The sequence below is a fragment of the Arachis duranensis genome, chromosome 5 (assembly GCF_000817695.3).
Source record: "Arachis duranensis cultivar V14167 chromosome 5, aradu.V14167.gnm2.J7QH, whole genome shotgun sequence".
Lineage (NCBI taxonomy): Eukaryota > Viridiplantae > Streptophyta > Magnoliopsida > Fabales > Fabaceae > Arachis > Arachis duranensis.
In genome coordinates, this window is record NC_029776.3 from 82826776 (window position 1) to 82844083 (window position 17308).

The following is a 17308-nucleotide window of genomic DNA, read 5'->3' on the forward strand; positions in this document are numbered from 1 at the left end:
CTTTCGGAAGTACAGAAGAATTCACTAGAGTTTAACTCGAAGGTATTTGGTAACATTTTTGTTAAGAAATGTGAATTAGAGCAGCAGATTAATTATTTACAAAAGTATTTGGAAGTGGTGGATAGTATTTATTTGCGTCAGTAAGAGCAACAGTTGCTTGATGATTATAATAATACTCTAGTGCAAGAAGAGCTCCTATGGTTCCAAAAGTCCAGAGAGCAGTGGGTAAGGTTCGGGGATAGGAATACAAGATTCTTTCATATTCAAACTCTTACGCGAAGGAAGCATAATAAGATTCATGGCCTTTTTCTCAAGGATGGAGTGTGAGAAACTGATCCAGAGGTTCTGAGTCAATAAGTAGAATCTTTCTATAAAAGCTTATTCTGTCATTTGGATGATGTTGATTTGGGTTGCCGTGGTGATGTGCCTCTTCCTTCTCTGAACGAGGAAGCTTGCAATAATCTTACTGCACCAGTTACTATGGAGGAAGTCAAAACAACTGTTTTTCACATGAACTCTTTTAAAGCTCCGGGTCCTGATGGGTTTCAAGCTTTCTTCTTCAAAGAATATTGGGAGATCATTGGCCTTGATGTTTGGAAGATGGTTAAGCAGGCATTCTCCGGTGTTACTCTTGATCCGAGAATGTTGGAGACTTTACTGGTTCTTATTCCAAAGGTTGAATCACAGGTATCTATGAAAGATTTTAGGCCGATTAGTCTCTGCAATGTAGTTTACAAGATCATCATGAAGGTCCTTGTTAATAGGCTTCGTCCTCATCTTGTGGAGATTGTTGGCCCGCTTCAAGGAGGATTTATTCCGGGACGAGGAACTCCTGACAACATCATTATTGCTCAAGAAGTCCTCCACTTTATGAAGAAGACTAAATCAAAGAAAGGCACACTGGCCTTTAAGATTGATTTGGAGAAAGCTTATGACAGATTTGACTGGAGGTTTTTAGCTCATACCCTTAAGAGCTTTGGTTTTCCTATTCCTACACTTAATTTGATTATGAATTGTGTCACTGCTTCTTCCTTATCTATTCTTTGGAATGGGAATCGTCTGAATGGCTTTACTCCTAGCCGAGGTCTTAGACAAGGAGACCCTATGTCACCCTATCTTTTTGTGTTGTGTATGGAACGATTGGCATGCTTTATTAGTCATCAGGTTGATTTGGACTTGTGGGAGCCGGTTGCTATTTCTAGAGGGGGACCAAGAATATCCCACTTAATGTTTGCGGATGACTTGCTTCTATTCTGTAAAGCTAAAAAGAGACAAGTGTAAAATGTGATGTTGGTTTTAGAGACTTTTTGCAAAGCATCTGGGATGAAGATTAATGTGGAGAAGTCTAAAGCGCTTTGCTCCAAGAATGTCTCTGCAATAAGAAAAGAGGTTTTCACTGGGGTATCCTCTATCAGATTTGTCCAGGACTTGGGCAAGTATCTTGGAGTTACCCTTAGCCATTCTAGGGTAATTCGTTTAGCTTTCAATGGTGTCCTGGATAAGATTCGGAGTAGGCTAGCAAGCAGGAAAGGGAGTTTACTCAATCGGGCTGGTAGACTCTGCTTGGTTAATTCTGTTGTCGCCGCTATTCCCACGTACCAGATGCAGGTCTCTATTTTTTCCAAAGGAATCATTAGTAAATTGGAGGCTATGATGAGGAGTTTTCTTTGGAAAGGACAAGTTGATGGAAGAGGATTGAATCTTGTTAGTTGGAAGGTACTAGTTACTCCAAAAAAATATGGAGGTTTGGGGATTAGAGATCCTTATTGTGTAAATATTGCTCTTCTTGGGAAGCTAGTTTGGACTTTTTTCCAGCAGCCAAACAAGCTATGGGTCCAATTGTTGGATGCCAAATACCGATCATCTCTATATGACTGTTTTAGTTATCCTAAGAACAAGGACTCTCCCATTTGGAGGTGTCTTTGCAAGGCTTGGAAAGTATTGAAGGATGAGTTTGCTTGGTGTATTGGAGATTTGAACCATAATTTTTGGTTTTCTAGCTGGAGGAGAGAATGACGGTTATCTAATGAGATGGATTATGTTCACATTTCTGATTCGAATCTCCGGATACAGGATATTTGGTCGGTTGGTAGGTGGCATTTGGATACTCTTTATTCTCCTTTATCTCAAAATCTGAAAGGTAACATTCTCTCTTACAATCCAGATGAGCAAGCAAGTCCGGAAGTAGGTTGGTATTGGAGTGGGTCTGCTGCCAAAGTATATGACTCACATAATGGTTACTTGTGGTTGTGTAAGCAGCTGTTTGGTTGGGAGGAGCGGGATAATTGGCTTTGGCTTTGGCGTCAGCTTGTTCCAAAAAAGCATAAGTTTTTGGCTTGGTTGTGTCTTAAGGAGGCTCTTCCTACTGCAAGTTTTTTCTTTAGAAGAGGAATGTCGTCATCGGATAGGTGTCCAATATGTCTTTCTAGCCAGGAATCGGTTTTACATTGTATTCGGGATTGTCCAAAAGTTCAGCTTGTCTGGCATAGGTTGGATATTTCTTGTCATCCTTTGGATTTGAAGAGCTGGTTCTTGTATCATAGCAGAGAGCATTCGTTCAAGTTCTTTTCGGGACTTTGGTGGATATGGCGAGCAAGGAATAATGACATCTTTAATCCCTATGAAACTTGGCCTCCGAAAAAAGTGATTTGTCTGACATTAATTTCAGAAAAGGAGTTTAGGAATATTTTTGAATTACAACGTATGTCCATTCCCTCTACTCTAAATGGTTTTTGGAATCTCCCATCCATTGGTACTTTTAAGATTAATTGTGATGCTAGTTATTTTGGTTCGGGTGATAGCGTTGGTTTTGCTTGTGTTATTAGAGATTGTAATAGGAGTTGGCAAAATGGGTGTTTGGGAATGATTGAGAGTAATAGTATTCTTCAAGGAGAATTGTTTGCTATTTGGAGAGGATATCTCTTAGCTTGGGATGTGGGTCAACGAGATATTATTTGTGAGATGGATTGTGTGGAAGCATTTAATCTTGTTACTCAAGATGATTTTGGGTTTATTGATCCATTGGTGCTCAAAATAAGAGATATCATGCGTTGGAATTGGCGTGTTGACTTTCGTTTGATTATGAGAGATGCAAACACAGTGGCAGATACTATGGCAAAGATGGCGAATTGGCGATGAAGTTACAACTTTTGCATGTGGAGCTTCTTTCACCTTGGGAGGAGTTTAAGAATAGTCTTAAATGGGACTGTCTCTCTATTTAAGCAGTTTCTTGTTTTGTTTGTTTTGTTTTTCTTTGTTTAATTTATTTCGGTCACAAAAAAAAAGCCTTTCGCTAATTAAAATAAAAAACTCTTTGGGACAATTAAATTTTAGTATTTTTAGTTATTATTTGATTAGGATAAATATTAAATTATTTTTAATGAATAAATTTTATTAATTTATATGTATAAATTTTTAAAAATATAAATATAAATTATATAGATTTATGTGTATAAAATTTTAAAAGATATACATATAAATTATATATTTTTTATGTGTAAAATGTATGTAAATATAAATACAAATTATTACTGACTAAATATGGACTAAAAATGATAATATTTATTTGATATTGTTCAATTAAAAATATAAAAATATCTTTTATCTTTTAAAATATAAATATCTAAGTTTTAGATAATTTATTTATTCTTATATATTTTAGACAAAAAAAATTAGTTATTTCATATTTTAAAAAATAAGAAATGTTTTACATTTTCATTTAGTCAAAAACTAATTATACAAATTTTGTTAGATACAATTGAAAAAAGAGTGTATCTCATTTTTATAGGTAGGTTGGGATGCTTTTTTTTTCCTTTTCATATTGTGAAGTGTGATTTTTTATTATATAGTACATTTTTTACATTATTTGAAAATATATAATAAAAAATTATATTTTATAATATTAATAAAAAAATAAGAGTAAAATCTTAGATTGATTTCTAATCATTTTGATAAGTGATAATTTGCTTTTTAATAAACCAAAGTATGATATGGATCTCTATTTATTCATTCTGTTGGACATCCTAATTCCTGTTTTAACATCTTTATCAATTGGTAACAACACATGAGTTTAAATGTCTTTTCTTAAAATGGATAGAGATTTAAATCTTTTTTCCTAGAAAGTAGAAACTATGGTTCTCTCGCTCTACCTCTATAAACGATTATTTCAAGTTAAATATTAATTTGTGCAGTTCATGATTCTTTGTTAGAGTTGTTATTTTATGAACAAAATTTAAAGAACTTATATTAATTTGGGAGCAAGTAAAACACATTTTGCTAATTATGCAGAGAGCTATCTGTTCTAAATAAATTCAGTGTTGACATATAAGTAATTAATATTACAATTGGAATTGTGTCGTTACTAATTGATGAAAATATCAATAGAGGAGTTAAGATGTCCAATAAAATAAATAGTTAAAGGTCAATATAGTATTTTAACATTGTCCAGATGAGTTGTTTTGATTATAATAAAAAAATAGGACGAGATTTTACTCAAAAATTAAAGAATGGATAATTACTTAACTTATTTTTGATGCACATGAGATTACTTCATCATTAAAAAAACAAATTGCTAATTGCTGCAGTGTATATGCTGTCTATATATAACTTTTATAATAATTTTTTTATCATATATTATTTTAAAATAAATACTTTTTTATAAAATATTTTTAATATAAATATTTATTATTTGATTATTTTTTAAAAAAGAGTTTAATTGTTTATTCAAATTGGACCTAATTAACTATGAGCAATGAATGAATCTAAATCTCAAACTAGTGAACTATACAAGAGAATTAATTCATATTGAATTACATTATTGACTTTGTATGTACAAAACTTTTGTAATTGTCTCATTTCTTGAAAACCAAAACGGGTCTATTGAAACGAAGATGTTTTGCATCTATCCAACCTGAATTGATGTGTTCTACCGTTCTAAATCCAATCTACAACAAAGTCAAATAAAATCAGGTGTCAAGAATATCAATGATAAAATTGCATAATAAATAAAACAAACAATGCTGGTTATTAATTAATTGAACAAACATCACATGTTTGTGCAGTTTTATCGTCAAAGAAATAACAAAAAGAATATATACCTTATTCAATAATATTTTCTGGAAATCTTTAGGACGAATTTCAATCTCACTATAATTCTTCTTAGCAACCTGCACAATGAAAAGAAAGATTTAACCAACTTGTATTTTAAGGACATATTTAAAGACTACAATAATAAAAATATTTTAACTTTTTATTATATTTAATACATTAAAAATATAAAAAATTATCTTCTCAATAACTTTTAGTAAAACATTCAGGAAAAAAAAAACTATGCTTTCAAAACATATGTTAGTAAGAGCCTAAAAAAATACACAGATATGCTGAATGCTGATTGGGATTTGGGAGTAAGTGAATAGAGTTAAAAGCATAATTAAAATATAGCAAGTTGATAATGCTTTGATTATTATAATAATCAATTAACTGCCAAGATTAAAAAGAATCTAGCTAAAATTGATTATAGTGGTAGATACGCACAAATATATAAATCCATTGAAAAATATAGGTTATGAAATTATTATAGGTGAATGATTCCAAAATGGCAAAACAATAATCCAAAATATATTCAAAAAAGTTAAGAGTGAACTTAAATATATTGCTCATATGTGTTCAAGAAAAAAAAAATTTCTTCAATGATTTAATAATAGATTATGTAATTTAACGATCAGATTCATATAATGTAAATTAATTTTTGTAGAAGGATATAAGCAACTTAAGTATAAAGATATATATTCTTTTATAATCAATGAGACTAAAACTCAGAAAATAAAACTACACAAAAATTGTTCTAGGAATTAGATAACTTCTAATATTAGCAAAAAAGTTGAAGAGAAATCATGTTAAGAAATAGAGAGAGGATATTATTACAGGTGATAAATAATGATTCAATGAGTAAGACCTCCATGCCTGAGGTTCCAATAAAAGAACACCACCCTGAGATGAAGAAGAAAGAATATATATTAACATGTAGAATTATATAATAATGGATTATATATGAGTAAATAACACACATAAATTAAGGTAAAATACTTACTGGTCGAAGTACCTCCCAAATCTTGTTAAAAAATGTGATTAAGCCTTGGTCTCCAAAATTTAAATGTATCCATTGAGTTACACTAAAGCTGCATTGCACAAGGTTAATATATTTTATTTCATGCAATCCAAGCATTGGAGAAATTTAAAAGAAAAATCACTTTTATGCATCACTTTCTTCATGCTTAAGATCCTAAGTGACAAAAATAAAATAAAATAAGTTTAGAAGTGCTATATGAAATTAAAAACTCTGTTTTTCATTTGGTGTAACAAGAAAAAAAGGTTACCAAGTAACAGTATCATAAAGTTCTGGATGCTGGCTCTCCATAAAATTCTCTTGTTTGAATGTAACCACTTCAAGCAGATTTCTTTTCTCCAATGAAGAAGGTTCCGATGGCGCCACTTCCTTCTCCGGCGAAGCAGCAGCGCGTTGCGCCGAATCATCCGAATTATTCTCAGAGGATCCTCCCATTTGCATTAGCAAACAAGAATCTCTCAAATTTAAATTTGCTTGCTCAACAAGTTCTGGAAAATTGGCCAGAAGAACAATAAATCAATAAGGAACAAAACACTTACCTATTCTCACATCCCAATTCAGAGTTCAAAGCTTGATGAATAATAGCACACATGATTCTATAATGTGAATGAAATTGAACTTTAAGATATAAAAAACATACATAATCCTAATAAGATCAAAGTTACTTGCTAAAGAAGGCACTATCCAAATTATCCAATAGAAACAAAAAATACTGAATAATGGAGAAAACAAATCAACAACTGATACCAGGATCAATGTCAATTGCAAGAATGCTCTGGCACCGGAACATTTTCGCTGCGAAAAAGAACAAAGAAACAACATTTAGAAATGAAAATTTACCATCATAACACAAGTTTCAAACTTCAATTCAATGCATAACAGCAGAATCATTTTTTTTTCCATTAAATTGCAGACCAAGAATACATAAATTTCTAACATTTCAAATGATATGATCACTTTAATAAGCTAAGGGAAGATTGAATCTTTGGAGAGTTAAAGAAAATACCAATGGAAATGGTTAATGTCCCATCATTGCAACCAATATCAAGACACTCCTTGTCTTCAAACCATTCCTTCCTCAAGAGTTCCAAACGTGGATCTTCTTCAGGACCCTCTTCATTCTGGAATCATAAAAAACAAATGGGCATTGTAAAGTTTGAATCTTTTTTACCGAAACTAATGAAAAGAATCAAGCAATAACAAAGAAAAAGAAGAAATTAGATGATGATAAATACTCGATGTTCATAGTATCTTCTGAAATTGCCATATTGCCTACGACTAAGGGGTGAGGGTGATTGATTCTTCTTCTGATTCTTTTCCTCTTCCTTTTCGCTTTCGATTTCGATATCATCATTATTATCACTTTCACTTTCTGATGAATCCTGAAACGGAACCTGATGCAGGCCAATGTCTCCTTCTTTTGCTGCCATTGTTGCATGAACAAAGAGTTGCTTAAAGTGCAAGTAACACAGTTTGTTATTTAATTTGCTTCTTCTGAATATAAAAGATGTTCAGTTAGTTAATTAGTTATTGTGAACACTTAAAGTTTCATACCTGTTTCAACCATAATATCTAGCACCATTTCTCAGCTTGTTCTGAGAGGAATATAAAATTCTATATATTATTTTCTTCATATCCATTTGAAGCATTTATTTATTCTTCACATTAATTGATGTTAATAATAATTAAGTTAAAATATTTACTGTGTTTGAATGGACTTATTTTGAATAAAAGGCCACTATAAAGAAGTAATTATTAATTTATTATTTATATCCAAAGACCCAAAAATAAATAGTATTTCCTTCCTTGCTTTATCCATTACAAGTCAACACAATTATACAGCATTTATCACTTGGTTTGAATGATCATTTATTATGCTTATAATACATAATTAAAGTACTATCAAATAGTAGTAAAAAATTTAGATGCACTATTATTTTATTTTATTTTTTTGAAAAAAAAAAGAGAGAAAAGAATGTGTCATTGTATCCTGAACAAGGTGTAGTCACGATTCAACTTTAGGCAAAGTTTCCAAAAAATTTATTTTTGCCTTATATTGTTCAAATAAATTTAGAAAAATATGTATTATTGATTATTAATGCATAAAATATTTAACATTAGATTTAATACCTCCGTGATGTGGCAAAAAGTATAAGAATCAAATAAGAATACTCTCTTTTGTTAAAAAATAAAGTTACTTAAAATTATTTAGTAAAACGATTTTTTCGATGACAGGATTATTTAGTCCCATTGTAAAATCATTAAAATGCATTAGTAAATGCTACCTGATACACAAATATTGTTGCATATTTTGTATAAGGCAATGTTATTATATGTTTGACCCTTATTTTCTTTTCAAATAATATTGACTTAGAAATTATCCCCGGATTTATTTGGACTCTACGACAGTTTTAGTATAGGAAAATTATAAGCAAGAACACTCAACTAATTATGAATAAAAAAAATAAATGAAATTCATCATATTCTTTCTCCATTTGACTCACCTATGGTTATATACAAAATTTTCGATTTTTATATATTATTTTCGGTCTTACTACTCGTAAATATAATTAATAATCAAATACATCATAATTAAAATCTTCTAAATGAGTTTGATATTTTGCCTATTTGAATTATGTTATATGTACGAACCTATTAATTTCTTACATATGACCATATATAGAAAAGTGTTCTACATACTAATAATTAGAATAATAATCTAATTGTTAGAAACAAGAGACTGAAAGAGTAATTTGAAAAATGTATTATTGAGTTGTGATCAAAGGTACAATATACAAGGAGTATTTATAGGTGCTAAATGAATTAAAGTAATAAAGACATAGAATCCTACAATTAATGTACAGATATATTATATAAATATAGACGATACTAATTGATCTAAATTGATTCTTAATGATTCTCTAACATCCCCCCTCAAACTCAAGTGGGAGCTAAGGATACCAACTTGAGTTTGGATAACAAAGTCTGGAAACGAATTGGGTGATGAGCTTTCGTGAAGATATCAGCAGTCTGATCTAGTGTTCCAACAGCAATGAGACGAACAGCATCAATAAGAATACGTTGCCGAACAAAGTGACAATCAATCTCAATGTTTTTGGTGCGTTCATGAAACACATCATTATGGGCGATCTGAATAGCACCGCGGTTATAAAAAAAAACATCAGTAGGGGATGACTGAAGAGCACCCAAGTCTTCGAGAAGCCAACGAACCGAGATAACTTTAGCAGTGGTGTCAGCGAGGGCACGGTACTCAGCTTCTGTGCTTGAGCGAGCAGTGAATATTTGCTTCTTAGCACGCCAAGAAATGAGAGCGTCGCCAAGAAACAAACAGTAACCAGTAGTAGAACGACGATCAGTGGGATCACCAGCCCAATCAGCATCGGAGTAAGCCTGAAGAGACAAAGAGGAATGGGCAGAAAAATAAAGGCCATGAAATAGAGTGCCTTTGATATAGCGAAGAATGCGTAGAACTGCCGCATAGTGAGTAGTACGAGGAGCTGACAAGAACTGGCTAAGTACATGAACCGGATAGGTGATGTCTGGTCGGGTGATAGTCAAGTAGACGAGACCGCCAACTAACTGTCTATAGAGAGTCAGATTATCCAAAACAGTGCCATCCATAGGGGTAAATCGAACAATAGGCTCAAGAGGAGTAGACTCAGTGCGACTATCTGTAATCCCAGCGCGAGTAAGAAGATCTGAAGCATACTTAGCTTGAGAGAGATAGATGCCATCATCAGTGGAGATGACCTCGAGACCAAGGAAATAGCTGAGAGAACCAAGATCTTTCATCTCAAAGGTACGATGAAGTGAGGCCTTGAGATCAGAGATACCATCAACATCATCCCCAGTAATGATCATGTCATCAACATACAAAAGTAGAAGAACAACTCCACGTTCGCTTTTACGAATGAAGAGTGCATTCTCATGAGGGCTAGAAGTAAAACCAAGATTGCATATGGTAGTGCTGAACTTGTCAAACCATTCACGAGGAGCTTGCTTAATTCCATAAAGTGCCTTGCGAAGGAGACAAACCTTATTAGAAGGACAAGGATATCCTGGAGGTGGTTTCATATAGACTTTCTTTTTCAAATCTCCATTAAGAAATGCATTCTTCACATCCATCTGACTGAGAGACCATTTTTTAACCGCGGCAATGGCAAGAAGAGCCCTAACAGACGTAAGACGAGCGACAGGGGCAAAAGTCTCTTCATAATCAATACCATACTCTTGTGTACAATCTTGAGCAACCAAGCGGGCCTTATAACGGTCAATAGAGCCATCATAGCGAGTCTTGATTTTGTATACCCATCTACTGCCCACAACTTCCTGATCAGAAGGAGGATCAACCAGATCCCAAGTGTGTGATTTTTCAAGCGCCTGTAATTCTTCTTGCATTGCTTGTTGCCAATTTGGGTTTGAGGAGGCTTCTTTGAATGTCTTAGGTTCATGTTGATGAAGAATAGTAGAAAAGCAATGGTAATCAAGAAGATGAGGAGGTGGATTCCTTACCCTAGAAGAACGAGCGGGAGGTGGAGGCATGACGGTAGGAGCAGGATCATCGTCCGGTATGGAATCATCGGGAGATGGAGAAGCCGGAAGAACAGGAGGCTGTGAAGGGTTACTCGAGAGAGAATCTATAGAATCATCACTAGAAAAAAGATCAACATTGGGGTTAGTAAACAAAGGTGACTGAGTAGTAAGGATCGACTCAAAGGATGAGAATCGAGAAAACATGTGGTGCTCCCAGAAGACAACATGACGAGATATACGAATACGTTTAGAGAGAGGATCCCAACAACGATAACCCTTGTGTTCAGTGTCATAACCAAGAAAACAACACATACGAGCTCGAGGTTCAAGTTTACTATGTTCATGAGGCTGAAGAAGAACAAAACATACACAACCGAAAACTCGAAGAGAACTATAATCTGGGGAGGTATGATAAAGACGCTCAAAGGGAATAACATTACCAAGAACAGAAGAAGGGAGTCTATTGATAACATGAACAGCAGTAAGAACAGCTTCACCCCAAGTACGCTCAGGACACGAAGAGGAAAGGAGTATTGCACGAACGGAGTCAAGAATGTGACGGTGTTTGCATTCAGCTCTACCATTTTGTTGAGATGTACCAGGACAAAAAAACTCAGACAAAGTACCCTGTTTTGCAAGAAAGGCTAATAGTTTGGAATCACGGTATTCCATAGCATTATCATGTCGGAAAACCTTAATGACCTTGGAAAACTGAGTTTTAATCATAGTAGCAAAGTTGATATAGATCTGAGGTAACTCATGGCGATTAGTCATCAAATAAACCCAAGTAAAACGGGAATAATCATCAACAAAAACGACAAAGTATCGAGTTTCGCCCATAGAGGTAGTGGGAGCAGCCTCAAACATCAGAGTGAATGAGATCAAAAGGAGAGCAAGCAAGAGATGAATTATTGTGAAAAGATAAAGCATGTTGTTTGGAATTTTGACAAGAAATGCAATCAAAAGATTCATTTGGAACCTGACCTAAAATACCCTGAGAGACAAGAGGACGCAGTTTTCCTAAGGAGGTGTGGGTAAGATGCTGATGCCATAAGTGGAGGGTAGAGGGAGAAGAAGCAGCACAGAGATTTTGTACAGGAGGAATATGAAGATTCTCGAGTTCAAACAACCTTCCAACCTTACATCCAGTCCCGATGATTTGTCCCGTCCGAGGATCCTATACACGACAACCAGAAACAGAAAAAGTGACTTCAAAATCCAGATCAACAAGTTGACCAACAGAAATAAGATTGAAGTTTAATTTGGGAATATAATAAGTATCAGGAAGATTGAGAGTTGACTGGGATATAGAACCCTTGTGTGTTGCGTGCAAGAGAGAGCCATTTGCAGTATTGACAGAAGGTCCATTTGTAGTGGTAGACATGGACGAGAAAATATTACGCAACGGAGACATGTGATTAAAGCAACCCGAGTCAAAGTACCATCTAGAATTACCTGGAGATGTGGAAAAAGCAGTAGGGGTATTACCAGAAACAGAGAGAAGATGCTGAAGAAGAGATGCAATATCAGAAAGAGAGACAGGAGACGAGTTGAGTGGACTAGGATGTGGTGGGCGAGTAGGACAGGCAGTAATTAAATGTCCCGAGAGCTTGCAGTAACGGCAGAACAACTGTGAACAATGGTAGCTAAGATGACCTTTCTGGTGGCATGTGCGACATTCAACAGAAGGACAGTCAGCGAAGAGGTGCCCAGAATGGTTACAGTTTCGACAGAATTTACCTTTTCTGTCGGTGGTAGCAAAAACATCTGGCTTTTCCATGATAGCAGTCACAAAGATCAAAGAGAGGAGAGAAAACAGCAACTTTGGAGCAGAAAATGAGAAATCGGAGTGCAGAATCAGAAAGAGCTCACCAAAAAGTCTTAAGGAGTGTCTCACTTGTCTGCCACGTCAGCGCCACGTCAGAAGCCACGTCAGCGAGACAAGGACACGAAGGAGCTGTATGCGACACGTGGCAGCGGGAGGAACATCCGATCAGTGCCGAGATCTAACGGCTGCTGAAGCTTCTAAAAGGAGAAACAAAGGAGGTGGACAGCGAACTTCTGGCGGCACGTGACGGCGCGTCCGGTGGCGGGTGGCGGCGATCTCGGCGACGTTGGGAAGCTGGCAAAGAGTAGAACACGATGATGCCGGAGGTGACGAACCAAACCGTTGACAACAGATCGAAAAACGGGAGAAAAGAGGCACGGTCGGAGGAGAAAAACAAGAAGGGCTATGAACAAAAATTCATTGAAAAAAAAAACTTTAGGCTCTTGATACCATGTTAGAAACAAGAGACTGAGAGAGTAATCTGAAAAATGTATTATTGAGTTGTGATCAAAGGTACAATATACAAAGAGTATTTATAGGTGCTAAATGAATCAAAGTAATAAAGACATAGAATCCTACAATTAATATACAGATATATTATATAAATATAGACGATACTAATTGATCTAAATTGATTTTTAATGATTCTCTAACACTAATTATATGTTATTTACGAGAATTATGCTAACGCTATTAATTTCTAATATGACTATATAGGACATGCAAATTGTCTTATATATGAACTAATTAGAATTTAATAAAATGAAGTTTTGATTCTAAATAAGACATGAAACATTAGAATTTAATTTTTTATTTTTTATTTGTTTTTTAGATATATTTTTGCTTTGTTTAATTGTTTAATTTTAAAATTTGATTAATTTAAAAAGGTATTTTTGTCTAATCAAATAAAGTAAGGATGTTTAAGATTTTTTATAAAATTAAATAAAAAATATATTTTTATTTTTATTTAATTAAAAGGGGATATATTAGTAAAAGTGGTGATATAATATATATTTAAAAAAGAAAAAATTAAATACTGACGTAGAAAATAAATTTTACATGTCTTGTTATTATTTATCTATATTTTAAATGTATCGGTACGTATGAATTTATCAACGTATCGTAGTAAATACCATTTTTATATAACTAAAAAATTTAATATGAGAAATTATAAAATTAATGTTAGATTTTTTTTCTTTTTTTTTTTTAAAGAAGGATAGGGAAACTCGAACTCGCAATGTCTAGATGAGTATGAGAAAATTATGTCATTTGAACTATAACTCGTTAGCAAATTAATGTTAGGTTAATTATATACAATTTATTATTTATGATATTATAAAGATGACTCGGTAAATATTTAGATTTTATTTTTATATTATTATAAAATAAATTCATCAATATGTACTGACATGACAAATTTATAGTTTACAAATTAATTAAGTATTATTAGCTCATTACAAAATGATTTTAATCTCTTATTTTATATATTTTTAAGATATTAATAAGTATTAATATGTCTATTAATTATTATTTTTTATGGTAGTGATTTTAGAGTCAGCTGGAGGCTATAACCAGTCATCCTCTTAGAGTGTAACACCTGGTGCAGTTGAGGGCTGTTTGACCCAGTTTAGGCCTGATTTGAATTTATAAGAAGAGGATTTCTACCTAATTTTAACATGGTAAACATTACATCGTTTATAACTTTATATGTATTATCTTTATACATATTAAATAAATAAAAAATAAATTAATGTTATCAATACAATAGTACCTATTGTAAATACATAAATGGATTACAAATATGCTGGTTTGTATAATATATAAATTAGTACCACTTCCATGTATTTTACAAAACTATCCTGTTATTATTCTCTTCCCTCTTAAGAATAAAATTCAGTGCAATATATATACTGTATCGAGATTGAAGAGGAAAAGATACATTTGATCATTAGATAAAGATGTTAAAAATGTCTTTTTCTAAAGATATTTTTAAAAATTAAAACTTAATATATATAATCAATCAAATTATATTATTTTATTATTAGATCGGACAAATCAATTTAGCAAAAGCATTAATAAATTAAATTTTAAATTGATATAAATTAATATTTTTTATAAAAAATTACTACAATATTCTTATTATAAAATAAAACTAAAATATTCTATATATATATATATATATATTAATTTTGAAAATTTTAAATTTTAACCCTATAACAATAGAGAAGAAAATGACTAGAATTTATGATTCTCAAAATTAATATATATAATAAGAGTATTTTAGTCATTTTATATAATAGGGGTATTATAGTTATTTAAAAAATAATATTAATTTAGACCGATTCAAAATTTGATTTACTATTTTTTGGTCAAAATAATTTGTCTGATCTAATTTTGACAAAAATAACACAATTTAAGTGATTATATATATTAAATTTTAATTATTAAAAAAGATCTTTAAAAAAAGACGTTTTATGCGTCTTTATGGGAGCATTCCCCATTACTATTACTATTACTTTTCCATAATAATAATAACGTGTATAAACTGTAACGTCTTCTATTAGATTTGATTATTTGAAGTGCTAATTAAGAACACTGTACTACTCCAACATGCATCTTTTGAATGCAGCAGCAAACCAACGAAGCACCACTAATTTCCATGGCTAATAAAGGACAAAATAAATAAAAAATTAATTATAAGTAATTTCCATTATCTTCAGCTGGAGGAAGTGTTTCTCTTGTTCAAGGTTCCTATGAATACTTTCATTATCTTCAGGATGGTTTTAATGATTCGGTAATTTCCATCTTTCTGCTCCCCAATGGTTTTGAAATTACATGTCTTCTTTTTCATGTTGGCCTTTATTGCAATAACATATCCAAATACACTCCATTTGTTAAGAGATAAGTTGACTAAAAAAAGGGTTACTGTGAAAGGGTAGGATTGAGTTAATGATGAATATAAAAGGATTCAATGTATAATACTCAATGTTAAATCAAAGTAATCAATTAATAAAAAGAGCTGGTCAGCTGGCACATTCATTCTAATATGATTATGCTATATATGTGACAGAGTTAGATGCTCCCACACTGATGGAAATGGAAGTGTTGCAAAGAGGACAACACTTCATGATCTCTATGAGAAAGAAGGCCAGAGTCCATGGTATGATAATCTCTACTGTCCTGTTACCGATCTGCTTCCTCTTATAGCCAGTGGTGTCAGAGGCGTAACTAGCAATCCTGCGGTAAATTTTTTTTTTTTTAACTATCATTCTCCATTTATGAAGATATTTTTCTCGGAATAATGATGCCTAAAAAAATAGTACAGATTACATTTGCCAAACACACTCAGCATAACATGTTTGTCTATCTATGTGATTGCAGATCTTTCAGAAAGCTATATCCTCCTCAAACGCTTACAATGATCAGTTCAGGTACGTCAAACTCTTTGGCTAAGTATTAATGGAATTTCTTCTATCATATGTGAGTTGCATTTTATTGGAGTAAAGCATGGAAATTTAGCATAATAAACCCTGTTAACATTGCTTCTAAGTTTCTAATTTGATAGGAGGATTAGCTCTTCACTGCCTTAAGTGTACTATTCGTTAAGCTGCTATGCTTATATTCTAATGGCTTTAGCATTACAAGGGAAAAAGTAAAAATAGAAAAAACAAATATGATTTATTTTTTCTCCTTTTTAGGTCTGTTATTGTACTATGGTGAGCTATTTTGTTTTCTGCTTATATAGCTAAATAGAAATTCCTCAATGACACAGGGAACTCGTGCAAGCAGGGAAGGACATTGAAAGTGCGTATTGGGAACTTGTGGTGAAGAACATTCAAGATGCTTGCAAACTATTTGAATCGATTTATGACCAAATAGATGGCGGTGATGGCTATGTCTCTGTTGAAGTATCTCCTAAGCTTGCAGATGATACTAAGGGAACCATACAGGCTGCAAAATGGCTTCATAAAGTGGTTAATCGCCCCAACGTGTATATAAAAATTCCTGCCACAGCTCCTTGTATCCCTTCAATCAAGGAAGTCATTGCAAATGGGATAAGTGTGAATGTGACTGTAAGTTTATGCAATATCCTTCTATGTAGTTTACAACTTAGGTTAATATCATAGAGTGTTATGGTATGCTATATTCTAGGTTTGGTGTTTGGCTACGTCATAAGTAATCCTAGGTATAAATTGTGCTGTTATTTTAATCTCAAAATGGTTACAATTTACAACTGAGAAAATTGAAGTGGCATATGATTTTGACTTCTTTCACAATGTGGCTGGAGTGTAAATTTAAATTTCTGGCATCTATATCTGCAGCTGATATTCTCGCTTGCAAGATATGAAGCTGTGATTACTGCTTCCAATCCTTTAATATATTAGTGCTCTCATTAAGAATTAAGTTGACTAAAAAAAAGGGTTACCGTAAAAATTTATCTTATCTTAAGTCTTTATGTTAGAGAATTATTTATTATTTTAATAAGTTTGTAAACTCATTATCTAATATTAAGTATAAATTTTGTTTTTATATTTAAAAGTTTATTTGTCTTGTTATCTAATATTCTATATAAATTTTATTGCTATATTTAAAAGTTTATTTGAATTAATTGTTTACTATTTTTCAAATAAAAAAAATAAATAAAAAATATAGCTATTAAAATCGACGGTAACGTTGTCACTTTTTAAATTTAAAATAGACAAAGAATTTGTTGGTATTTAAATAATTAAATCGACGGTAGTTGTGTCGATTTTATTGAATCAAATATCGACAAAAAAGGCGTCGATTTTATATAATAATAT

At 32.5% G+C, this 17308-nt stretch overlaps 2 protein-coding genes across 2 annotated transcripts; one reads left to right on the forward strand and one right to left on the reverse strand.

The window, feature by feature from the left end:
• Window positions 1-4850: 4850 nt before the first annotated feature.
• LOC107489813 (probable RNA methyltransferase At5g51130) lies at window positions 4851-7554 on the reverse strand. The gene is made up of 8 exons (XM_016110574.3): window positions 7360-7554; window positions 7131-7245; window positions 6872-6919; window positions 6375-6612; window positions 6089-6176; window positions 5923-5988; window positions 5097-5165; window positions 4851-4943 (listed from the first exon to the last, which is right to left on the reverse strand). The coding sequence occupies exons 1-8, from the start codon at window positions 7552-7554 to the stop codon at window positions 4851-4853; spliced, it is 912 nt and encodes a 303-aa protein (XP_015966060.1).
• A 4902-nt stretch (window positions 7555-12456) lies between these two features.
• Window positions 12457-16891, forward strand: LOC107489812 (uncharacterized). The gene is made up of 5 exons (XM_021143900.2): window positions 12457-12749; window positions 15577-15748; window positions 15888-15937; window positions 16279-16579; window positions 16829-16891. Exons 1-5 carry the CDS (start codon window positions 12457-12459, stop codon window positions 16889-16891), a joined length of 879 nt encoding a protein of 292 aa, XP_020999559.2.
• The last annotated feature ends 417 nt before the right edge of the window (window positions 16892-17308 follow it).

What these genes read in the sequence shown, in the direction of transcription:
- LOC107489813 (XM_016110574.3), bottom strand. Translation starts at nt 7,554, where the DNA reads ATGGCAGCAAAAGAAGGAGACATTGGCCTGCATCAGGTTCCGTTTCAG. An exon ending in GACATTAACCATTTCCATTG is followed by an intron (nt 6,920 to 7,130) that starts GTATTTTCTTTA and finishes TCTTTTTCGCAG; the next exon opens with CGAAAATGTTCCGGTGCCAG. An exon ending in AGAAAATATTATTGAATAAG is followed by an intron (nt 4,944 to 5,096) that starts GTATATATTCTT and finishes ACTTTGTTGTAG; the next exon opens with ATTGGATTTAGAACGGTAGA.
- LOC107489812 (XM_021143900.2), top strand. Translation starts at nt 12,457, where the DNA reads ATGATAGCAGTCACAAAGATCAAAGAGAGGAGAGAAAACAGCAACTTT. An exon ending in GCGTAACTAGCAATCCTGCG is followed by an intron (nt 15,749 to 15,887) that starts GTAAATTTTTTT and finishes ATGTGATTGCAG; the next exon opens with ATCTTTCAGAAAGCTATATC. An exon ending in GCTTACAATGATCAGTTCAG is followed by an intron (nt 15,938 to 16,278) that starts GTACGTCAAACT and finishes TCAATGACACAG; the next exon opens with GGAACTCGTGCAAGCAGGGA.